Raw genomic sequence first — 26,776 nt, 5'->3', positions numbered from 1 at the left:
TATCTTAAAAAACGAATGGAATACTTACTTATGAATCGAACTCCATATTACCTATCTCCAAAAATAAAAGAAACATAACATAACATATTCATAGTTTGTTTTGATTTTAGAAATATATAGCTACTTTACTTTAAAATGTATTTTTAGTATTTTTCATTATATTCAAATGGTATATTTTAAGAATAATACCGCACTGTTTTAATTTCACAGTCGACTATAGATTTCTTACTTGTTATCTCTGACTTCTTTTAAAACAGTATGAATAATGTAATAAGGCAAAAAGATAACTGAATTCTTAATAATTGTTATTTTAATTTCTTCTCAAATTGTTTGATTGCTGAGTGCATTTGTTCTGATCAAATTGGCCCATACTCTTTATTCTACTCTTTAAACACTTGCGAAATTCCCTTTATATAGTAAGTAATGAAGTGATCAATTGAACATAATTTCGACTTAAGTCAATAATTATATTTTAAGAAAATGATAAATAAAATGCCAAACAAGTTTAGAAAAATGCAACGCACTCTTACGTATACGTAGGTGTTACCTTATACTCCAATGAGCTGGCCTATTAAAATGAGCATATCTAGTTGCGATTTGAGCTCAGTGTGCTGACAGGACCACACAGTCGGGAACCATACACAACAATAATGAACGGTAGCTGTAGCCAGTTGTTGTTGTACTCGCAAATCGTAACTCGTAACTCGTCTAGTTAAAGTGGGTATATAAAGTATTAAGTACTCGCAGTGTATTAAGCAAGAGAGATAGAGAAAGAGAGTTAATTAGACGCTAGGAGTGGAAGGTAAATGAAGTACTCGGTGCTAAGGTAATTCAAGTAGATCAGCACAAGCAAAGTTCTGATTTTTTTTTCTTCTGTTTTCACCGCAAGCGGGTTGATTGAATGTACAACAAGCGACAAACGACCAAAGCAAATGCGAATAAAGAGATGAGCACAACGATCGCGATCTGCTTCTTCTTGATCAGGCGTGTGTCGGGCTTCTTTCAGTCGTCTGTCGTTCGTCTGCCGTCGATTGTCGATCGTCGAGTCATCGAGGCATCGATCTTAACGCGCGACTCTCGACTCTGAGTACAAGAATGAGTACTCGAATTGCCGCTGCTTGCATTTGGCTTCTCGCCACTGGCTAGAGTTTCTTCTCCAGTTCCAGCTCCAGCTCCAGCTCCATCTCCTTCGCCTGAATGACTGACTGACTGGCTGGTTGGACACATGCATGGCACACGCATAGTTATGCTATACGCATGCAGTCTTTGGCAATGTCTTTTTCAATTTAACAACTGACTGCGTGCTATCGATTTGCACACACAACACAATTGTAGTACATTTTGCTCTAGTTCAAACTGCAAAACTGTAAAAGAGAAAAATGTAGACGGAGATCTCTGGATCAAGAAGAAGAGCTTGCAGCCAACTCAACTGCAGCAGAGTGTATCACAGTAGTTGTTGTTGTTGTTGTTGTTGCTGTTGTTGATGCCCCCAAATGCAACTATGTGTGTAACATGAGAGAGTCAGAGGGGCATGGATGTTCATCTTTTGTGTGGTTTTGTTGCATTACTCAAGGCATAACTTATTTGAACTCACTTTTATGGCTTCATTCAAAATTCATGATTTTCACAAATGCTTTTTTTTTTTTGTATCTCTTATTTTTGCTTGCTTCTCTCTCTCTCTCTTTCTCTTTAAAATATGTGCATAATTAACTGTTGTAATTGTTGTTGCCATTATTATTTTATTGTTTCGGAGTATTTTTACCATTTTCCCTGCATTTCATTCGTTTTGTGGTTAACTTTTTGCATAATCGTACATTTCTTAGTTTTTAGCTACTTTTTTTTGTCTTTGCAATGAAGGTAAACGAGGGATGCGTATGAATTGTTTTTAAATAAATACAATAACTTTATTTATAGTCTTCAGTTATATTATTTAACGCCTTTCGTAAATTTTTGAACGAAATAATCGAAAATATTCAATACATTATCCTAGTTATAAACTAGAGTCTAGACTTAAGAGTAAATTCCAAAAAAAAAATATATATATATATTATATTTATACCATATATATTGTATTATTCTTAGTCATGTACAGATGGTATACGTTTTACTATTATTACACATACATATAGTATCGGTATTATTTACAACTCTTAAGGATAGTACAAAAAAAAAAAAAAAAAAAAAAAAAAACAAAACAAGAGCGCTCTAGAGTTTGGAGAAGATACCCTGAGCTCTAAGCTGTGTACTTTGGCGAGAAATATTATATATGTATGTTGATTATAAATAAAGAATCTATCTAAGAGGAAGCTATGTACAAACTTTGAATATGGTAGAATCGAACAAAGTTTTGCTTATTGCACTAAACAAAATATGCCCGCTTTCGATCCATTGCTCAGGGTATCAGTATAACGATTGGGAAGCAAAAAAAAAAAAAAAGTGTACGCGACAGAGGGAGGAGAGTATTCTGTTTTGTTTGTTGTTTGTTTGTTGTTTTTTAATTCTAGTTCAGTTCTATGTGCAGAAGTGCGCGCGATATGAGATTGGGTCAATAGGGACGCCAGACCTGGGTGAGATCAGTGACATCTTCGTCCCTCGCCGCATCGCTGTTGACTTCGCTCTGATGCTGCTGCTGCTGCTGCTGTTGAGCTTCCGCCTGCCGCTGCGAGTCGTGATGATGGTGATGATGATGCAAATGATAGTTCTGCGAGGCGGCACCTTCGGCCGCCTGCTCCGCAATGGCAACAGCCGCCGCCTGCTGCTCCTGCTCCGAACCCAAAGCAATGCCAGCATTATTACCGCCTCCGCCTCCGCCACCTCCGCCGCCGAGACCAATCTCAATGCCCGAACGATTGCCAGCTAATGAGCTTATTGTCAGCTGCTGATCGGTGGCCAGATATTGCTCCAGCTTCTCGCTGCTATGCAGATGCAGATGGATTTGATTCTGATTGACCGTCGAGTAGAGTTGCGGATAGAGCACCACTGGCGGCGGCGGTGGCGGTGCACTGCCATGCCCACCGGCGCCCGCATATTGAGCCGCCGCCGCCGTTGCCGCCGAACAGCTGCCGTATTGATAGTTGTTGTAGCCATTCGACCAGGCAGCGGCATTATTGTACGCAGCCGCTGGCGTTGCGCCATAGCTGATCGAATCCAGATCCGATTTATTGCCAATGCCACCGCCGCCACCGCCACCAACTCCAACTCCGACACCGACACCCCCATAGCCGGCCGAGGTGGCCGTCTGATAGGGGTCGGTGGTAAAGCCGTGCATATCGGGGAGCACGGTCGATATGTGATAATTGCCAGCGGCGTCCAGTGTGGTTGTGTCATAGCCACCCATGGCGCTGCCATAATGATTCATGGCCGTCGCATTCACCACCGGCACAGCGACGGGCGCTGCGGCCGGCGGTGGCGGTGGCGGTGGCAAGGCCACTTGATGCTGCAAGTGGTGCGCATGATGATGATGCGCCGCCGAATGTGAATGCGAGTGCGAGTGTGAGTGCGAATGGGTGTGCGAATGCGAATGCGAGTGACTGTGATGGGCATGATGATACGGCACTCCAACTCCAACACCGACTCCAACGCCAACGCCAACTCCAACGGGATACGCAACATTGCCAGCGGACCCACTTGAGCCTGTCCACTCGGCTGCGCCTATCATATCGGACTCTGTAAATAAATTTCATAAATACATATTGTCAGCTTTGATAGACACAAAAGCCAATTAACAAGCAATTCCCAATCTCTGTCTCTCTCTCTCTCTCTCTCTCTCACTCTATGCACTTGTCAGTCGCATGCGTGGGCGTTGCAGAAATGGATAATTGTAAAATAATTTCATATGCGCTGACGAGACCCACGTGTGTGTCTTGCCCTTCCACTGTACTTTTCAGTCACCCAGCATCGAACATTTCACCACCCACCACCTATCCCTTTGACAAAAAAAAGGGTTAACAAATTGGCAGAGCAAAAGAAAATTCCAAGGCATTCCCAGACAAATGGCAAAACAAAAACAGCGGGACGCCTTCATCGTCCTCAATCCTCCTTACTCAAGCGACATCATCAATGCTGCGACGCACATATTTTGATTAATTATGTTGCAAGCCAGCGAGCGGGCTCAGGAAGCTGCTACAAGCAAGTGACAGCGTAAAGTATAAAGTTCAAAAAGTCGGTGAAAACAAGATGCCAAAAATGTCGTTTAATTAATCAAATTTATTAGAAGGCGCCAGGTTGAAGACTTTTCAATTATCGTGCTCATAATCTCAGAGCTTGTTAATGAAAAGCTAAACGCGTATACACAGGCATACCTTTTTATACATAAACATAGAAGTATGTATAATTATACATACATTATGAAGACATATAAAAATGTGCATCAATTGCGTAAATAAATCGATTACATTAGCATACATGCATAGACTTATATACACAAATACATATGTACAGTTGTATATATGTATATATATATATCTACATATGGGCAAATCCCACGTGTCGCACTCTACATTCACACGATTTTAGCTAATGAAAATCAATTTTTTGGGGGGTTTTTTAAAGATTTACCGTAAACTTTTGTTATGTATTTAGAGTGAATTGAGAGTACTTTCGGAGGGTATAAGATTCAATTTCACTGGAGTCACTGTTTTGAAAATAATTAATAAAATTGTGACGTGTCGCACGCTACACAAAGTGGAAGTTAGTTTCAAAATTTTCATTTCAAACGCAATTTTTAGCGAATTCTGCAAAATAAACCCTATAAAAGTTAATATCCTAAAGAAAGTTAAGAATATTAGAAGACAAAAACCGATCGTTTGGTCTTAATAATGTTTATAGATTTTTAGCAAAGCCGTAAACCCATTGTGTCGCACGCTACACTTTTTCCGCTGACATTAACATAAGACAAAAATCTTTTAATTTGAACTAAACATTATTTATTATTATTTCAACTTGATTTAGTTTAGATTTGTGTGTGAGCCCAAGCAGAGGCAAAAAATTGTGAAGAATAAAATAGGGATTTGAAGGTGTGCGCAGAGCACGAATTCAAGTAAAATTATGAAAATTATAAATAAAATTGGGTTTGATACAAATTTGTGCATTTATAATGATCGAAATTTCTTTTTTGCTTTAAATTCTTAAGATGCCATATCTACTTTAAAGAAAAATTAGAAAATGTGAAATTTAAAAATTGGTCGCTGGTGGTCTGTTTCTGGGATTTGCCCATATGTACGTAGATGCGCATATATAAACACATATAAACAAGTGAATCTATGCACAATTTCATATGAACATTTGAATTTATCAATATTTGCATCAATTTATTTATTTAAAAAGATGTACATAGATTTACGTACATCTATATCCATTAGTAGATATACATATGTATATCTATATATATGTATATTTATCACATATAATATAAATACTGCTATGAACTTTGAAATAGCAGTGCTTACGATCAACGGTTTGAAATTGAAAAAGAATGTTACAAACGCAACTTCAAAATAAAATTTAGTTACAAAAGCTAAATGTATTTATTATGTTTTTTGGTATCTCAATATTTCAGCAAATACCTCTAATAACCAAAGTAAAAGGATGTATTATGATTTTCATTGCAATAGCAGTATAAAGTGAATATGTAAAAAAATTTGAATTCTTATACATAAAAATGCATTTTAAGATATACACATGGATATGTTGCATATGTTATGTTTAAATTTGAACACATATATGTACATTTAATTACATAAATACATATTGTTTGTATATATAATATAAATATATACATTTAAACATTTCAATAAACTCGGGTATGTTCATTTATAATTTGACATAAGTAAATACAATATGTACAGATATATGTATGTATATTTATGTACGTTTATTATCATGTATATACATGTACATTTAATTACACACCAAATTATATATACATTTCAATATACATATTTAAGTACACTTTTATTTGACCAAAGGTCAAAGATCAAAGGATCAAAGCTTCATCTGCATCTTACGCTTTCTGTCCAAGCATTTCCATTCGCATACGCATCACATTCATTGAAATGTTAGTCCTCTTTTGCATTTACCGCCTATAGGTAATGAAAGGGTTGGGTGACGAAGGAGGAGGAGAAGGCGGATCGTAATATTGTAGTAGGGCATGCATGCAACTTTTCACCCGGCACTTATCACATTTTAATGTTTCAATTAAGGCGCCAAATTGCATTGCAAAAGCAGAAAGCATGTAGCCGTTGGTTGTAGTAATCACAAAACACAACTACCGCAACATTGCCGAGGTTGCAATGAAGCGAGACCATCGGGGTGAAAGCAAACGGGGCGAATAATGGCCCAGAGAGCAGAGAACTCAACTTAACTCAACTGAGCCAGGGCAGCACGTACTTATATGTACATCGGGCATTTAAAGGCTGGCGCCAGTGGAGGGGAAGTTAAGACAGAGACTGCTATTAGACCTTGGTCATAGTCCACTCACTCACTCATTAATGTCACTTGCGTTGACTGTAATTGCCGGCCGTTCTCTCACGGTGCGTATACGTAATGCCAGGTTTATTTAACTAACATAATTTGCGGCAAGGCGCAAATTAGAAATGCAACGCAAACATTGTTTTAAAGTGGGTGTTTTACCGTCACTTAAGGTCAATAAATTATGTGATAGATTTTATTTTATGTGTTTACCAATTTTGTGGCTCTTCTACTGTTTCTCTTTACCATTTTCATTGAGCTTTTAAACTTTAAGAGAACATTTTAATTAGCTGATAGAATTGGCATTTAATTTTAACTTATCATCCATTGCAAATACATATTGCTTTTAGCTTCAAACTGCGAGTATATAATTTTTATTACTTCAATCTTGAAACCTAACAAACGCTTAAATATTTCAAATTAAACAAAGTTTTATGAGTAACAGCTGGAGGCATTGATTTATTATTAATATTTGTAAACTATTTCAATTTGGAAGTTTAATAAAAAATTGATTGTAAACAATTATCAACCAAACACACAAAAGTATTAAATATAGAAAACAAAAGAAATTTAATGCATGTGCAAACTTTAAAACATTTTAAGCTAAGAACACCAGAATAAGTCTAGCATTCTAAGCTATTTCATTGCAAATTATTCTCCTAGCTTGAATGCAATATTCAATTATAATAATTTGCATATCGAGATGCACTTGTTGAACTTTTTATTGGGTTACGAACTGAGACAGCTCTAGACTATATGCAAAGTGCAGAATACAAATTGGTAAGAAGCAAAAGCGGCAGAATAGGCCGAAGCAAAAGACAGCAGCAGATTGATTCTCATAGCACTTGCAGCACATGCAGCAATTGTTTTGGCCAGAGAGTCTCGCCCGGATATCTTCGATTTTCGCTGGCCATATCCCATATCCGTTTGGCATGCAATCAAGCGTGAGCGAGGAAGGAACGGGGCGAGGAAGAAACGTGCAAACGAGGAAGAGACACTGTGCATCATCGAAAACGAATCGGCTGGAAGAAAAACCGCAGCCCCGGCAAAACCAATAATCGGCGGCAGCAGGGCATTGGCAATATTGGGGCACAAGTTTCAAGCAGAAGCAGAAGTTGAAGTAGAAGCAGAAGTAGAAGTAGAAGTTAAAGCAAAAGTTGAAGCCGAAGTTGAAGCTCCGCTCAGCGACCCTTTTCCCGGTTCTCACAGCTTTCGAAGTCGTCGCCATCTTGGGTCTCATTATAAGCAGAGAGAGAGAGAGAGTGAGACAAAGACAGAGACAGAAAGAGTGAGAGCAGAGCTTGAAGTATTTGCCACAACGGCAACGAGTGCTTATACTAGTAATGTTAATTAAAGTGCCTCTACATATAGAAATATATGTAAGCTTGCCTTCTTTGCCTTAGCTTCAACTTAAATGTTGCGTTTTTTTGTTCGTTTTTTGTTGTGTATAACTTACAAAATGGCGGACGCTTAAAAAAATTGCAGCAGCAACAACAATAATGTGGACGTCGTTGTAAAACAGCAAACGGCACGAAACGGAAGTGAGTTTGCGGTTGGAGTTTGGTGGCGCACCAACTTGGCCACAGTTGGCGTTTTATGGGCCAAAAAGATTTCATTTCAATGTGCGATGGTTGACAGTGTGTGAGTGTGTATGTGTGTGTGTGAGTCTTGCACACACGGCACACATTTCTGGATGCATCTTGCAATTTGATGTTGAATGCTGGCTGCTGTTGGTGCAGCAACAGCAACAGCAACAGCTGCGTAACCGCATTTGGATTGATTTGTGGCTTGAACTCACATACTACCATCAAGTAAAAAGCTCTCGCCATTACCCCAAAATATAACAACACCAAAAACACCGAAAAAAACGCTACACACGCCAAACAGATGTAGTTTCAAACTATATTGCAACACGAACGCATCGGCCGCATGTCAAGTGCTGCAACGTTTGAAGCTCATACAGCACACACACACATCAATCGATGGATGGCATCTTCTTCGATGTCTGCGAGCACAGGAAATAATCGATTCAGATGCAAAAAATAAAAGAATTTGTTTCCCACTTGCCACATGCTCGTAATTTGTTGCACAGGTGTTTAGCCCTCAAGCAAAAATAGAACACAACACCGATCCAAAGATCCATCAAAATTAAAATAACGATTTTTGTTTTAATCTTGTGTGTAATAAACAATTGATTTCATTTACGAATTAATAAGCAGGAATAGTAATAAATTTGTAGATCGGTCATTTATCCATTATTCCAATTTTGGTTTAAATATTGTTTATTTGCGATTTGATAAGCAACAATTTTTGTTAGATGCGAATTATTCCTTATTCCCATTTGGTTTGAATTTTGTATGTAATTGACAAACAAATGAATAAATTTACGATTTGATAAGAAGCTATTTGTGTTATTGAGATAGTAACAAATTTGTAAATCGGATCCTAATTATTGCTTATTCCCATTTGGTTTGAAATTTGTATATGACAAACAATCGATTTAATAAGCATAAGCTTGTGTTATTAAACTATAAATAAATTTTAAAAAGGTTGCAAATTATTCATTATTCTAATTAAAATATGTAACACAGTCTGAATAATAAACAATATTTATATAAATCATATTTGTTCATTATCCTGACTGCGTTAACTATTTTAATTGGAATAATGTATAATTTGTAATTAATTAGTTTGACTTTTCATCTATGAAGTTTGAACTTTTCTTGACTATATCGAACAGACTTTCTTTTATAAAATGTTGATTAACATTAACTAATTATTTGCCAACACCTTGCCTAAGAATATTTGTTATTTCAGTACAAAAAGAATTCTCTTTCTCGGTCATTACAACGTTAATAAGCAATCAAACAGATGCGTAAGCTGATCGACGCATATTTCTACCAACTTTTTGCTGCCTTTTATTCTGGGAATTCTCAATGATTTTTTGTGCCAAACACAAAATGTTGTGCATCATCTATGATTTCAGCGACAATCGAGTGTGTCTATTGGAAACTTTAAGCGCCACATTTAAATATTCATGAGTTAATTTATGACTAGCAACAACAACAATAAACAAAAAGCAAACTTAAAGCTTTTCACAGTGCAAAACATTGCTGAGAGATTTTTAAAAATAAGCTCGGGGCATTTCCGGCAAAGTTTATTTTCGGAACCGAAACGAAAACGAAAACGATTGCAGCGCCAAAAAGTATCTGTAGCTGTGTAGCTGTATCAGTATCTGTATCTGTATCTATAGCTGTATTGTTGAGCTTTATGGTTGCTATTGCTTTTCGATAACTGACACACCCAACGACGACGCTGCGATATCAACGATGTGTCATTTTATTCACACACGCACACGCATGCACACACACATGCGAATAAGAGAGTACGCATATATTTATACTTGAAACGTATTTGACCAGTTCGATGAGCCAGGTCTACTCCACACAGACGACTCGCTCGATCTCTTGGCAACGAAACAAAAAAATGCGAGCGCGCGCGAAACTCACAAAAAACAAACAACAACAAAAAATAAAACAGTATACAAAATTAATAAATTAATTAGCATAAGTAACGCTTAGTCGTCGCATCTGAGTTTGTTTTTGTTTCGTGTTACAGATTTGTCTAGCGGCCAAGCAACTGCTGAGTCATGAATAAAGTGAGTCAGTTGAGTTCAGTCCAGTCGTATACCCATTTCCATTTCTCACATTCACATAGCCAGTGCCTGCTGTTCGTACCAGTCCCCGATCCAGATTTAGATTCAACAGTTCACAGCTTCTTTAATTTGTTTCGCTACACACAGAGATTCTTTACAGATTCTCTGCTCTCAAATTAGCGCATTTGCGAGTAATTTGCATGTTTTCAATTCTTAAATTTCAAAATTCCCTTCGCTTTACATTGTTAGACAATGTCAAATGGAAGATATACTTTAATTAAGTTTTAACTTTAGTTAAAGCTTGAGCACGACTTTCACTTACAGTAATCGAATTATATATTGCGATTTCCTAATCAATCAATGTTTGGCGGGTACAAATTTATATATATATATATACGACTACGCGACGTTGAACTGAACTATTTTTAAGTTATGTTCAAGAAAAAATAAATAAATTAGCGTCACAATGTCAAAAGTAATAAATACCAAAAATAAATCGAGACTAGCACTAAGACAGAGACAGAGACAGACACAGAGACTGAGACTGAGGCACTTTATTAACTCAATTATAACGTTTAACTTTCCTGGTTCAGTTTTATTATTTTTGTTTTTGATGGATGTCTGAGGGGGGAGGGAAAAGTGGAAAGCGTGTGTGGAAAAGTTATTGAGAAAGCGTTTGTTTCTCGTCACTTACCTTGAATTTGTGGCGCGTTTGGCTTATAGATCTGGCAATCTGAATTTATTGTACTATTTGACGACGAATAATTGCTCTCCAATTGCTGTGCACTCGTTGTTAACCCATTGCCTGCTGTTGCCACCGATGCCACAGTCGATGCCGCCGCAGCCGCTGCTGTTGTCGCTGCCGCCACTTTTGCCGATCGTCGCAGCGTTTCCAGTTCGTGAAAAGTTTTGGGAAAACCATCTATGAATGGCCGTTGGCCGAGACCCAGTGCTCGATATGGTTGTGCACCTGGAGGACCTGAAATGAAAATTCCTAATTAATATACGTATATTTCAATTAACTTTTGCATAAGTTCGTCTGTGTTTTACACTTTTTGATTTGGATCACAGCGACTTTTTGTGCTTTATTATTCCCCCTTTTGTTAACTAGTTAGATCCAGTCACTATAACACCTTACGAATAATTCACAAGCTAGCAAACTGTTGCCATCTACTATTTATATATTTATTTGGCCGCTTTAACATTTGTATTAAGTGTGATAAACTGTGCCGTGTTTTATAGTGAATATCATATTATATAGTGAATTGGATAAGTTATGGTATATAGTATATTGTATGGTATACTCAATATGTTTTTGTATATAGTATATTGTATGGTATATTGAATACTTTCTTATATATAGTATGTTATTATTATATAGTATATTGTATGGTATATTGAATATTTTGTGGTATGTAGTATACTTCACGGTATATATTATATGGTTCTGAGTTTGAGTATATTTATAATTTATGGTATTTAGTATATTATAGGGTATGTTCAATACTTGTTATGATATTTAGTATATAGTAGATTAAATATAATGGTATATTTGTAGGTATTATATATTATTTGGTATATTTAATAATTTATGGTATATAGTTTTTGTATGGTATATATATGGTTTTTAAAGCTGTCAGTTATTTGATCATATTTTCTGGTATATTTAATGCTTTACGGTATATTACATAATTTATGGTATATAGTCTTTCTATGGTGTGTATCAGTTAACAGTTCTATATTTTAGTAATCGAACTGTTTTTGTGAATAACTTGAATCAGATAAAAACAATTTAAACTAAAGTACATTACTTTGAAACTCTTTACTAGATAACAAATAATTCCAAAATTTACATTAACCTCTAAATGAATTAAAATTTCAAATATTTTTATATAAAAGAAGTGCAGCTTAAATGGACAAAAAGCGTAGCCTCGTCAGCATAGCCATCTGTTTGACTGTAAATGCAAGTTATGAACAAATTTACAAATAAGCAAATGGCCGCTAACCGGGGCATAAGTTTATTCTTATCTACACTCGAGTCGGCGCATTAAGTGTGTTGTGTGGAGTGAAGACATAAAAATGCCTTAACGAAAAAAATATATGTATACATATATACATAATAAAAATAAATAAATAAGTAAAGAAAAAAAAAATTAATTTATACACGTATATGCATTACATGAACTAAAAACTCAATACGAGTAACGCCGACGTTGCCGCCTTTGCAAAAAGGTTTTCTTTGAAAACCGCAAAATTTTCAGAAACCGTAGGAAGCAGCTCAGTTCAGTTCGGTTGAGTTCAGTTCAGTTGGGTTGAGCTCGTCGTGTCTGTCCGCATGTCTTACTGTATGTGTGTCTGTCTGTCTGTCTTTCTGTCCGTTAACAGGCAACAACCGGCTGCACTTTTCAAACACCTTTCCGAAAGGTTTCTTAATACGAGAACCAGAGAAAATGGCAGTCATCTGTCACATACACACGATGTGTGTGTGTGTGTGTGTGTGTGCGATTTTTAAAGTCAATCTAATTTGAAAATATTTTGAGCGTATGTCGAGCACAACAATAACAAACAGACCTTATGTTGTGCCACGAGGGATTATGAATGATTAGCTCAGTGTGTGTGCAATTGAGCAACTCGGCTTAGCCATTTACATTAATTAGACACTTATTTAAGGCGGATTATTGGCCACATGGCTAAAAGACGCTTAAGCCTCTCTCTACTGCACATATCGATGGCGAGCCTTTCTTTTTGCGATTTTGCGATTTTGCTTTTCTTTCTTTGTTTTCTGTTTTCTGTTTTGTTTCTTTTTAGTGCTAGTAAAGTGCAGGGTGTTAATTGCTATGGGATATGCTTCTTTATTGTTGTTTGTTGTTACTTACTCGTTTTGGAGCGCGGTTCCCTTGGACCGTCAACGGTCACTTTGATGGCTTTGGCGTAGGTAGCCACCTGTGGCGGACTTGTTGCAACGGTAATTGTTAGCGTAAAACTTTTCCCTGCAACAAGAACAAGAACAAGATACAGAAACAGAAGGTACAAAAGCGGTGGTAAAAGTCATTCACTGATTTATGCGACAACAAATTGGCTACCGAATCAATTTTCAACTCCGCCCCACACACAACACAAACACAGCATAATCCTCACAACGATTTCCCTTTCTTTACGAAAGAGCATAACGGCTACATGAACAATATTGTCATACTACATTGCAAATCGAGTGTGTTGAATATTTCAATAAAATTGCATCAATAATTAATATTAATTTTGACAAAAGAATATATAGCAAATAAATCTATATTACTCATGTTGTAGAGTAGCAAAATTTCAACTAATCCTTTAGCTTCTGTGTGGTGCAATTCATGTGAACACTTTCTGCATAAATTTTGTTGATCTTCTCTTGATGGACGTTGAGTTTGCGCCCCGTAAAACCTTTACAACTAAACAAAATAATAATAACGCCATAAAAATGTTGAAACCTGTCTGTTTGTCTGTTGACTGCCTCATGTTGGGCAACATTGTGCTCTTTTAAAGCATCAGACTGTGTTAATGCTTAGAAGGACGATAAATCGCCATCCGATTCATGCTGCACTTGATACATTATCTCAATAGAAATTAGCTTATCCTCAGAAACACTAATGCAACTTCAAAAATAAATAGTTTAGCTTTTAAAAAAGTTTTAGATTTATTCTAAACTTCTACTTATCTTTTGGGTTTCTAACTTAACTTGTTAAAAGCAAAAACATCTAGATATATTGTTGTTTTCTAAGGAGTAATTGCGATATAATAGAAGAAAAGGCTTTGAAGAGTGTCGGAGAAATAGGAATAGATCAAATTGGGCATATGCTATGTTGAATTTTAGATTTTGTTGTTAACACTATTGTAAATTCATTTGAATCAAATACAAATTTGTGTGTTAAAATCTTAAATCACAAAAAAAAAATTTATTTAGATAAAAGATGTATATGAATGTTATTAATTTAAATAAGGTTTACAAAAGTGGATTACACATGTTATGTGCTTGTTTATATTTTTCATATTATATTATTATAAATTATTGTAAACTACTTTTATATTTTCTAATAATAATATTTTTTTATTGTAAGCTCACTAATTTATTCGAAAACTTGCCATAACTCACATAGATTCTTTTTACACACTTGTGGTGGATTGGTATCGATAGAAACCAAAAAACAATTCACAATTCTTCTTCATAATCGAATAAATTAACGAATGCCCCAGTTTTGAGTGCTACAAATCAAGCGGAGGCTGGTCAACATTTTGACTTCTTTGTGGCAATGATTGCTCCTTCACACTGTCTGGTTGTTAAATAATAAGAGCACTGCCTTCGTTATTGTGTTCTGTGGTTAGCACACCGACAAACAGATAGAGACAGACAGATGAGCAGATGGAGAGACAGACATACAGACACATGGCACATGGAATGTAACACACTTTCTTGTGCATTTATTTTCGTATATAATTAAACACCCACAACAGCGACATTATATTTACTTTGTAAGTTAAGTTACAAAGCCGAAACGGAGCTCAAGGGTCAGAAAAACAAGAGAACAGAAATCAGACATAAATTCATATACACGCCATTGTGTATATGTGTGTAAGTGTGTGTATTTGTGTGTAAAAACCGCAAAACCTTAGGCCCATCCTCAGTGTCTTTCTGAGTCTTTGTTGTGCCCTAGCAAAGTGCATAATTCTACAAAATTACTTTGCTGTTTCTATGTTTCAAAGTTATACTTTTTCATTTGAATAAAATTAAAGTTCTTTGTTTTTGTTTTCAGGAATAACATTCGGTATAATTCGACATTTTTCGTTAATATTTCGTCGATAAACTTTTAAATGCATCGCAACGATAACTCACGAGAGCAGCTCATCGATGTTCGATAACTAGGAAGCACTAATTTTCGAAACTGTCATAATTCGAATTCAATTAAGCAGAGCTCATGATAATTAATAAGGTAAGTAGCGAGGTTATTTTATTTATCTAGCACATGAATATATTGTGAAAAGTTCGTTAACCTGATATGCGACGACTACTATTATAATTATATCTATATATTTTGTGTATGCTGGCTCTTTAAATTGTGTGTTCATCAGTTAGAAAGCGTTTTGTCCTCCAAAAGAGCGTTGTTCCATTTCTGACAGTCCCCTCTATTCCCTCTGCTGTCATTTAGACATATTGGCGTGCTACGTGTACATAGATGATAGAAAAGAAGTGGGCTACAAATGTCTTCATTACTTTGGGAGTTGAGCTCGCGTTTGCGTTTGAAAGTTAAATCTATTGAAACGAGCAGGCAAATTAATCAAAAGCGCTTCAACAAAACAACAAAAACAAAAAGCGAAAAAACAAGAGAAACAAAACTAACAAAGATGTAATGAAACAAAAATCAAAAAGTCAAAAGCGAATACCAAAATCTCTTTGAAAGAGACTCCTAGTCCATTTTAGTTGCTTTCCTTTTTGTTTTTTATGAGCGGGGGGGAAGCTCATAATTCAACCGACTCGAAGTCGTTGAATTGTTGTTACCTTGAATTGGTTTGCTTAACGGGAATGGAAAAAGGGTTATGGGTAAGGAAATCTGGAGCAACATCATCGTATATATGTATATGCACGCACTTTCGTGTGGCAATCAAGCAACCAATCGGACTCTTGAGCACACACAATTAAAATCAAGTAAGAACTCTCTAGTGGAGTGCTTGACTAAGCGATACCCTGTGATCAGAGTTGCTCTTAATGCCAAAAGTTGACATACATAGATTAATAAAAATTAAATTCAGAGTTAAGTTTTAAATTAGGGAAAAATGAAAATAAATATATACGAATTAAATTGTGATTTTTAAAATTAGAAATTTAATTCCCTGTAGACACAATAAAATGATATAGAATGCATTTAAGTAATTTACAAAAATTGTTAACAAATAATAAGTTAATCAAAATGTGATTCAGAATAAAGAATTAAGTTGTGATTGTTAAATTTCGAAATTGCATTCCAGCAGACATAAAAATGACACTGAATGCTTTTAAATAATTTACAAAAATATAGTTGGTAAAGTAAGAACAAAAGTAAATTCTATTTAATTCGAATATATTATATTTTAATGAGATAAATAGGAGACTTTGAATGCTAGTTGTATATTATATGTAATGGCAACATCGAACAGCATAGAACAGCATACCCCACGCAGCCAAAGTCCGTTGCAGGGTATAACAAGGGAATCTATGTACGAGTGCGAGATATGCTCTCGTGTGTCTGCCTTTTGTTGGTTATGATAAAATATGACACTACTTTGGAGCACTAAAGACTCAATGTAAATGATAATACATAATAATCATAATAAGCAGCAGTAGCAGCAGCAGCAGCAGCCGAGAGCAGTCGATCTTATTCGCGGGTGAGTTGAGTTGATTCGGTAAAAAGCAAAACAAAGCATGCAATCTAAATAAGTCATCAGCTTCAACCACATTTCAACAATAGAGGCAAGTGGAGGCGAAGCATTGAACTAACATATAACGCATCATAAGCCACGCACAGCGATCCAATAAAAATCGTTTCGGGGTTTTCTGGCTTCTGGGCTCTCCTCGTAATCGTAATCATAATCAGAGTAATTGGTAGCAGCAATCGAATTAAAAATAAACTGCAAGAGCCACGAGAGAATTACACAAAAAAACAAAACCCTAAACGAGGGCTGCAAATGGACAAATTTTGATTTAGAGACGGCTGATGAAAAGACAGTAAATGCATTTCACTAGTATTTAGGCAATAATCGGTGAGAAGAACGATTTCACGTGTATTATTATTCAAGGCTATAGCTTCTTGACTTCTCTTACTCATAGCTCTTGGTCACACAAAAGTGAGTGTGTCATAATGTCATTTGCATAAATACAATACGTTTTTAACCATGACAATCTCGATAAACATATGAATATTCATCTTTCTTGCTTAATCAACATTTGATATGCCATCTGATATTTTCATTATTGTCTCCTGTTCATTCAAGGAAATTCGAGGACATTTTTATAGTTACACAATTATGATTTTAAATAGAAAATTTGCAAAAACTAAATTCGATTCAAATTGAACAACATCACATATTATTTTATTATATTTTACTTAACAGCTGATTACAAAAGTTAATGATATACATTTTAAAAGTAAAATCGAATAATGAGAGATATAGTATATCGTTATCCAAGTAGTTTTTATAACATTTATAAAGGCAATTAGCTAAAGGCTTCGGGTTGAATTTAATTCTTTCGCCTAGTCGTGTTTTTATCTTTTATGAAGAGTGCTTTATACCTGAACCGGTTTCATGAAGGACTTTCGTCGTAGGCGGTCCATATGTCCCAATACTACATTATAATTGTCTTACTGATGAGCAGCTTGTTGCTCAGAGCGCGTTTACAGGATACTTTTTTGTATGGCCGTTTATATCTGATGCAACCACAAGTGAAATGAGTTAGTAGAACCTTCAACAATTGTTTTGAACATTTCTTTGTTTTCTCACTTTTTGTCGGAAACAACAACTGTGATCTCAAAAAGATTGTTAAGCTCATTTCTTTAATGAAATACAATTTCAATATTTATTTTCAATTTGTTTTTGAAGAAACTTTTCGTTTCTCAGATGAATATGCAGGTTTATGTTGATAAAAAAAAAAACGATAAATGTAAATTGTAACGGTATTGCGACCTAATAAATATAGTATGAGTCGATCTTTGACCTGTATAATTGTTGCTATGCGGCATTTTCAGCTACACGCATTTATTTTTTTACAAAATTACTTTACATTGCTCGTGCAATATTTATAAAATTTAATTAGTTTCAACACTGATAAGAAGTAGTTCTTAAATAATAATAATGGACAAATAAAGTATGATTAACGATATGAAGAAATGAAATTAATCACCGAACTGGAAATGATTAAACTCCGCAATATTTAATTAAAATATTTTCATTGTTTGTTATTATTGAAATCTGTATTTTGCTTCTGTTCTTATAATTTTTTGTCGTATGAAATATATAATATTTAAAAATGTGTAGAAGGAAAATGAAAGAAATTCGTATGAATTTAGATATTCTTCTACTTGGAATTGTGCTAGGAGCTTTAATCTATACAAAGTGCAGCCTCCTTAACCCTTACTGTTTAGATTAAGCGTAGCTTATTCGTTCAATTAAGAAGTAAACAAAATTTATATTATCTGTATTCGTTATTTCATGCCACACACTTCCTAATAAACTCTCTGATATTGTAGAATCTTTGCTCTATACAAACTGGAGCCTCCTCGCTCTTACCTTTTGATTTAAGATTGAATAGTTTACTCAGTTAATCAAGTAGTAAACTGAATTGAGATTGTCATTATTTTATGGCACACACTTCCTAATAAACTCTCAGCTAGAGTCTCAAATAGAAGCTTTGCCCTATATAAAGTGCAGCCTCCTCGCTCTTACCATTTAAGTTGAGCGTGAATAGTTTACTCAGTTAATCAAGGAGTAAACAGAATTGAGATTGTCATTATTTTATGGCACACACTTCCTAATAAACTCTCAGCTAGAGTCTAAAATAGAAGCTTTGCTCTTTATAAAGTGCAGCCTCCTCGCTCTTACCATTTAAGTTGGGCGTGAATAGTTTACTCAGTCAGTCAGTCAGTCAGGAGTAAAGCATGTTTGATAACTAATTTAAAGACAAATTCTCATATGCTCCCCACAACTCTTAATAAACTCTCTGACCCCGCCTATATCTATTAGAATTGAGTACCTCCCCTATCTTACAAATACTTGTGTGTACTCACACCCAGGCATTTCATGTTTTGTGAAGCATTTGCGAAACCAAGTTTTTAGGGACAGAGTTAAGCGACTTATAAATAGCTTTGGCGCGTGCCACTTATTTGTCAATTTGTTTGCGAGTACTTTTAATCCTTTGCTCGGCTTGTTGACTTGTGGAAGTCAAGTCCTTTGATATGATTAGAGCGTTGCTAGATGGCCAGCTGATAGGCAGAGATGATGAATATTAATCAACTAAGCGATAAGAGTATGGAATTAAGAGCCGCTCGCTTGCGTTGGTGGACAACATTTATGATACGCAAAAAAAAAACACAAAACAACGAAAAAACAAAATCAAGTGAAAATTAAAACATCAAAAATTTCAGCGCATGACATTGTCAGGCAACTTCAGCCCCGCCCACAGCGAAGGGGATAGAAGGGAGTGGGGAAGGGAGAGGATGTGATTTTTTGTTGAATGCATATAATGTGTTTTGTTTTGTTGTTGCTGTTGTTGTTGTTGCTGCCACTGAGAATGTGTTTTGTTATTTAATCAGAATTCGCCGCATGATGTCCCGGTTGGCGATTTACATCGCGAACGGTGTGGGGAGTGAGGGAGTGGAGAAGTGGGTGGTGAGTGGTGAATGTGGGGTGAGTGCCGGGTGAGTTACGTGTGCTGAGGCTGTTTTTGACAATTTGGTCAGCGCTTATGTTTTTACATCATTAGCTTGTTATTTGCATGCCTGACGAACGTCGCCGCCGCCGCTGCCGCGACCGATTGCTGCCGCTGCTGTTGCTGTTGCTGCTGCTGTTGCTGTTGCTGGGGCAGTAATTATGTGCTGGCCTTTTGCGGCACGGGCAGCCAATTTGCAGGCATGCTCGTCAGAGACCGGGCCAGCAGGCAAAAGTGGCGGGCAGCCATTCAGTCAGCCAGCCAGTCAGTCAGTCAGTCAGGGCGACAACAGTTGCAGCTAATTAGCCAACTGCTGCTGCTGCTTTTGCTGCTGTTGCTGCAAATTCTATGCATATCCCATATTAATGGTGGGCTCAAATCGATTATGCTATTGGCTGGCAACGAGCATCGCGTGACACTCAAGCGACTTTTGCCAGCGCACTTTGAGCAGCCGACCGTCTCTCAACATTCGCGACCCGATCACGACGAGCACGAGCACGAGCACGAGAACGATCACGAGACGATCACGAGTCGTTGACGATGTGTGCTGCCTTTAATGTTATTCACATTTCATTGCATGTTGTCCTCGGGGCCAGCGCTAACTGCAGCAGCAGCAGTCGCTTCTCTCTTTCTCTCTCTCTGCCTAATGTGATGACTGCTGAACATTGTTGATCCTTGATGCGTGTTAGTCTTCACTTGCAGACCGATCAATCGATCGATATGAGAAGCTCACGTCACTCAATCAAAACATTTCCGCTCTTCAGAGAGCTTCCGCTCTCAGCATTGATTTGTGAATGAACTCATTGTTACGATATTCGTATACAATGTGTGAGATACAAATGAAAAGGCGTAAAATGAGCATTCAAATGCATGCAATATAATTCGCCCAAGGAAATGTGCATCTTTATATCGCATGTGTGCTCGTATAATTTGTACTAAAAGCCCGAATTATTGCCACGTTTTGTATTTCGGGTCTTGTTGCATAGAATTGCAATCAAGTGCATTGTTCAATGTTTGCTGTCTGTCTTTACTTTCTTTTCAAATTAGAGACATCCTTAAACATGCTGTTGGTTGAGGGGTTTATTTTCGCACTTGCCTCTTTACTTTTATACCTACTTCTATTTTCTTCAAATTATAATTCTTTGACTGTCTCCTCAACCAATATTATTAACATTAACCATCTGAAGATTCTGCTCTATTATAAAGCATTAATAATTGCTAAGATTGTTGTTACATTTCTTGAACATTGTTTAAAAGTATTCTACATTTTCGATCTGAGACTAAAAGGCTATTGAGTTATTTTTAACTTTTTTACAAGGAATCATATACGATTCCATATGAATAAGCAAGATCACAATTATTTAAAATACCAAAGTGATATACAATTGTGAACGTACTATAATTGAAAGCTAGAAACTTTAACCCTATCTTAATTGTTTTTGTTTTTTATTAGATATTCTTTTGTATAGATGATAAATAATTTAAAGCGCTTTAGATTGCAACAAAACTGTTGTAGCTGATAAAGAACGTTTTTTCTTGATAGATGGTCAGCTGTTTGTGTTTCTTTATTGTTTTTCTAAACCTTTTCAATGAATTTGTATATCGCAGACTTTTTGCCATTGCAACTATAAATGCTGCTGCTAGTTTCATTTGTTTTAAATGAAAAGAGTTGAACATGAATTATAGCATATTCAAAGTTCTAAGCCACTCACCTCTTCCGCTGCGTCCGACGAAGCGCAGATCGTTGAATTTGGCAACGCCGCTCTTCATCTGTGCTGTGTAATTGCGCAATTCGGCGCAACAGTTTTCATCATTTCCCGCTCGTATGGTGACATAAGTTCCATCTCCGACATCCGCTAGAGCGACAACTTTAAATGCCATCGGCAGCGTTTTATTTGAACGCCAATGGGAGGGCAGAGCTGAGCATAGGAAATATGGATTGCTCGTTCGCACTAGAAAACAACAAAACAAAGAATATAAAATGACAATAAATAAAACAAAAAACAACAAAAAATATGGCAATTCAATCAGCTTATTTAATTGATTTTTGTGTAAAATAATGTAAATAATTAATAGTTATTTGGCGGCATAATTTTTCTATAATTGATAGTCAATCATCAGGACTCCACATCCGCTGGTTTCACTCCACTCAAAAACGCTACATAATTAATTAGTGGGCGGCTGTGATATTTTGTTCTGACCCTTGTTGACAGTTGACGGCCAAACAGGATACAGACCGGATAACCCCAGAATGGCGATTAAAGCGCCGGCTGTTTGTTGTTATAATAACACAATAATTAGGTGGCCAAAAGTCGAAGCTACATTTTGAGCAGATTTCATTAACCTGCGAATTTATGAATGGGGCTCAAATTCTTTGTTTAACATTTTTGTCCTTAATTTTTTATAAGGAGAACAAGAGTCATATTTCACTCGCTGTGATTTTATTCACGACTTTCGTAGCGAACGTGCTTCGATATCAATAACAATTATTGATATCAATTTACGCATTTTCGCATTGGCAGCATCATCGAATAACCATCGAGGAACCCGTAAAAAAAGCCCAACAAGTGCTGCATGCACATTTTCTCCTGTCTTCAATAATTGACACGCGCTGATGTTTCAATCTGAGTCTGAGGACATTGCATCGTTGATTTCATTGACTTTCTTTAAGGTGTATCGCATTATCCTTGAGTGTGCTACAGTATATCTTGCTTTTACGCGACGCCACAAGTTTAACATAAATGTAGAAATTGATCTATTCTTCTGAAATGTGTTGAGTCAGAAACTAATCTTCAAACTGTGTCAAGATTGATTTAAGACTTTTTTTGTGATAAATATAAATTCGCATAACGAAATATCGATAAAAAAATTACATCAGAGCTTGTAATAATTTAAATGCTTTTGCATATGAAATTTCCTTTTTAAATTCAAATTTCTAGGAGATGTTAAATTTGAGTCTTGAACGAAATTTTAAAATGTATATTGATTGATTTAAGAGAGAATTTGGTAATAAATGCGTATATCGAAATATCCATTGGAAGCTGATTAAAATTACACAAAAAATTGTGATGATTGAATGGCTTTTGTACTTGAAATTTCCTTAAATTGCTTCCATAAATTTCTAGGATATAATTTCTAAGAAATCGTATTAATCAAAATTTTTTGTATTAAGAATTTAATTTTTAATTGCAATTTTTAACAAATTTGAATATTTAATGTTTAGAATGCATTAAGCTAACTAAAAATAAGCTCAAGAGTATGAAAGTATGAGTATTCACTGTAGTACTTTAAGAGTTTAAGCGATAAAGAGATCAGAGATTCGCGACGCTTTCAGTTCAATTTGTATCAAAGTTATATCACAAATAGTTCTTTTTTTTTGTGAAGACTTTAAGTACATATCTTAACCGTACAGTGGTCACTCTGACACTTAAATTTGGACACTAAAAACTTCGATGAACTGAGAAGATTGATCCTTCTTAAATAATAAGTTCTCCTTGAGATCTTTGTTTAACTCTGTGTAATTGATTTAGAAACTAATTTTCATTGCTTTGTAATTCGTTCACTTTATCCAGAGATCACTGTAGTGTTGCCTTACCCAACTCGCCTGGAAATTCCTGTTGTCTTTCCAGCACAAATCGTTCCATCCAAAGCAGATCCTGATGCACTGCATTGTTATTGTTGCTGTTGTTGTTGTTGTTATTGTTGTTGTTGATACTGTTGCTGTTGCTATTCTTATTGCTGCCACTGTGCGCACTATTGGCGGTGCCATTGCTGGCACCTCCCGTTGGCGAACTGCTGCCAACGCTGGCGCTGCTCGACGGCAACACTTCGCACATGATCCCAGTGGCAGCAGCAGCCGTTGCCGCTGTGACCGCTGTGTTGGCGCTCTTGTAGTCCCCAGGTGCCGACCAGCCCGTTCCCGTTCCTGTTGGCGATGCCGACGATGTGACCATTCTGCGTTGCTTGCCGACGCAGTTGCGGCAATTTCACTTGCACTCGCAGTTGCAATCGATGTTGCTGCTCTCGTCGGCGCTGTCGCTGTTGCTGCTGCTGCTGCTGCTCTTGCAGTTTGCTACAGTTGCAGTTGCAGTTGCTGCTGTTGCTATTTATGTTAATGCTTCTGTTGCTGTTAAGGCAGTTGCTGCTGCTGTTCATGCAATCAATTGATACTGCTGTTGCAATTGCTGTTTTTTGTGTTTAATCCTGCAGATTCGTTGCTGGTTAATGTGGTTGTTGATGCTGTTGTTGATCCCGCTTTTCAAACTGTTGTAAATACAATTATTGTTAATGTTGACGCTGCTGTTGCTCTTATTTCAGTGGCTGTTGCTGTCACTATTACTTAAACTATTGCTGTTGCTTTTGCTGTTGCTGTTGCTACTGCTGACGAGCCCCTATAAAGTATAAAGTGCTCTTAGTATCGATGACGCCAACAGCTGATGGCGCTGATGTTGTTGCTGTTGCTGGTGCTGTTGTCGCCGCTGTTGTTGCCACTGTGGCGCCAAGTTGACGCGATTGATTGTGCGGGTTGCGTGTTGCAAGTGTGATTGCTTTGATTTGCTGCTATTTCTCAGTTCAATAATTTGAAAATTGTAATGTGTGTTGCTGCTGCTGTTATCACTCTAGACAGCAACTCTTTTATGTTTCTGATTTGACAACCACACACAAACACACGCATACACAACTACACACACAATACCACATCGTGCACACACACACACACACACTCACACAGAAAAAAAGATGCAAAAAACATGAAAACATGAAGCCGTGTTCTGATGTTGCTGTTGCCTATTTTCAGGCGTTGCAACTATTGTTGCCCTTTTGCCTTAGTAACTATAAATGTTGCTGCTGTTGTTGCTACATGCATTATCAAAGTTGTACTATATTATAATACATATACATATGTATATAGCATGTAAATCATATTCTGTGGAATTATTTTAGATGCGCCCTCATTTAAGCGCCCTCATCAAGCAATGCGTCAGCAGCAACAACAGCAACAACACCAACAATAACGACAGCAACAATATTAAGATCAGCGAGCAGCAATGCCAGAGTTTTTCTTGTTTTATTTCGACAATATTTTGTCAACAATTTTGTTTCTTTTTAAGTGTTTCACAGAAATACACAACAACTGCAACAGCAGCAGCCACAACAACCACTGCAGGGACAGCAACAACATCAAATGTTGTTTGGTTTTAAAGTACCAAAAACATTTGTAGAAAAGTTCACAAGTATTTTACTATTTGTTTATAGGTTTTGTAGATGTTTGTTTTTTTTTTTTTATTTGTATTGAATTATTTTGGGGATTTTTTTTTTGTAGCTCGCGAGACGATCGCAAAACTAAATGCGAATTTCGTTGTTGTATTTACCCGGCTTACAAAATGATATTGTAATTAATTAATATCGAACACACGTACACACACACACACACACACACACAGTTGCATTTGAGGGGGGAGTTTTTGTTGTTTATTTTGTTATTTGTATTTTGGATTTTGGCAACAAACAAAATATGTAAAAAAACAGGTGCGTCCGCGTGTCGAAGTCAATTGTTACTGACACCTAACGTGGCCACCAGCGGCGACTTAACCCATAGAACAACATCAGCAGCAGCAGCAGCAGCCGCAACAGCAGCAGCAGCAGCGCCAACGACAGCAGCAGCAGCAGCCGCGAGCCAGCCAACAAGTCATTCGAGCCGAACTGAGCCGAGTTGAGCCGAGCTCACACCAACAGCAACAACAACACTTGCTGTGCTGATAAGCTGCTTTACACAAAGCAGGCGCTCTCTCTCTCTCTCTCTCACTTCGGCTCTCTTCGGTTTGGCTGCGCTCTTTTGTTGTGTATTCAGCAATTGACGCTTGCATAGCTGAAGTTACGTTCGGCTCTCTGCCTTTGACTCCTGACTGTGCGTCGGCGTCGCTTGGCAGCCAATCGGCTTCGCGTTGCCTTTGCATTGTGCGCATACAACGATTGCTGATTGGTCAACGTTTCCGTGTGTGTGTGCGTGTGCATCAGAGTGTGTGCGTAACTGTGTGCATTGTAGGTCATGGTGGTTGAGGCATGCTTTGGCTTTTCACTCGCTTCTTGTCGTTGTTGTTGTTGTTGCTGTTGCTGTTGTCGCTCGCTTTGCTTTCTGGGGCGACAATTGCTGTCTACCATTGGGTGGAGCCTGGGCCAGGCCTCGTTGTCTCGCCAATTGGCCAGAGCACGCTCTTTGGTTCGCTCTTTCACACTTTGTCTGCATCATTCCTCCTCAGCTACATGTGTTCGACTTGTTCGACACATGGCGAACCAAATAAAAACATAAAAGAGTGACTTTGATTTATGCGTTGAGCTCAAGTTCATTATCAATTTGAGTGTTGTTTTCAATTGCTGCTGAATAAATAAATAAATACGAAATGTTCTACTACCAAATAAATATTCTTCTTATTATTTTTTTTTTTACAAATGTTGATAGCACTGAGATAAAAAGTTATCATACAAAAAACGATTGGGCTGCGGTTGCCACACACAACCTCTTTTTGTGGTCTCACCAAAGAACTCGAACTCAACAATTTCGAAAGTCGCCCGAGTCTAGAGTCTAGACCAAACAATGTTTGCTGCAAGTCCGCAAGTTGCAATCTGAGAATTCCTTGTGTGCGAGTATTTCAACATTTTATAAAATAAAATTAAGAAATTTTCAAGTTTCACAAAAATTGAAATAAATAAATTCTGCAAAATTTGCACATATTGACTTATTTCTGCTTTTATGTCGTTGCCATTGTTAGGCTTCATAATAATTGTTTATCAGTCTTTAGCTCTACTCCCATGTGATATCTAAATATTTTCATTGGTTTATTTCGTTCGCTACTGTGGGAAACTGGCAGCTTATCAGGCGAATATAATAATAACAACAATAAGTATTACTCACACATACACAAACATTTATATTAACATATTTTGTGTGCAAAAATGCGCATATCGCTCCACTTGCTATGTGAGTGTGTGTTGATGTATGTATGTGTGTGTGCTGAAGGTCAAGCATACTACTTAAATATTTTCCCATGCCTTAGATAAACATTTATGAACATGAGAACTAACATTGTACTATAAGATAAAAGAACACGAATATATCAGGATCGTATGTTCTCGTAATTTTGCATTGAAATACATTTTTTTATATGACAAAAATTGGGTACCGCTTTATTAAATAGGATGGATGGGTTAAGATATCATAT

The 26,776-nt window shown here is 36.7% G+C and overlaps 1 protein-coding gene across 2 annotated transcripts; it reads right to left on the bottom strand.

Moving 5' to 3' along the window:
* Positions 1-1,925: 1,925 nt before the first annotated feature.
* Positions 1,926-23,818, bottom strand: LOC117577813 (protein lozenge). 2 transcript variants are annotated; one of them, XM_034262744.2, is made up of 5 exons: positions 23,152-23,818; positions 21,269-21,508; positions 13,000-13,113; positions 10,818-11,102; positions 1,928-3,666 (listed from the first exon to the last, which is right to left on the bottom strand). In XM_034262744.2, exons 1-5 carry the CDS (start codon positions 23,507-23,509, stop codon positions 2,546-2,548), a joined length of 2,118 nt encoding a protein of 705 aa, XP_034118635.1. In that variant the 5' UTR covers positions 23,510-23,818; the 3' UTR covers positions 1,928-2,545. The 2 variants fall into 2 exon arrangements, with proteins under 2 accessions (XP_051857851.1, XP_034118635.1); XM_052001891.1 differs by lacking the exon at positions 13,000-13,113 and having other exon boundaries at positions 1,926-3,666.
* Between the last annotated feature and the right edge of the window lie 2,958 nt (positions 23,819-26,776).

This window comes from Drosophila albomicans, chromosome X (assembly GCF_009650485.2).
Source record: "Drosophila albomicans strain 15112-1751.03 chromosome X, ASM965048v2, whole genome shotgun sequence".
Taxonomy (NCBI): Eukaryota; Metazoa; Arthropoda; class Insecta; order Diptera; family Drosophilidae; genus Drosophila; species Drosophila albomicans.
Note: the sequence above shows the minus strand (reverse complement) of the source record. Positions and strands in the feature narration are given on the sequence as shown.

Bases quoted from the DNA above. Each gene is read 5' to 3' on its own strand.
- LOC117577813 (XM_034262744.2), bottom strand. From the start codon at position 23,509: ATGGTCACATCGTCGGCATCGCCAACAGGAACGGGAACGGGCTGGTCG. The intron at 13,114-21,268 runs GTGAGTGGCTTA...TTCTTGTTGCAG, and splicing joins CGTCGGACGCAGCGGAAGAG to GGAAAAGTTTTACGCTAACA. The intron at 3,667-10,817 runs GTAAGTGACGAG...ATTTATTTACAG, and splicing joins AAACGCGCCACAAATTCAAG to AGTCCGATATGATAGGCGCA.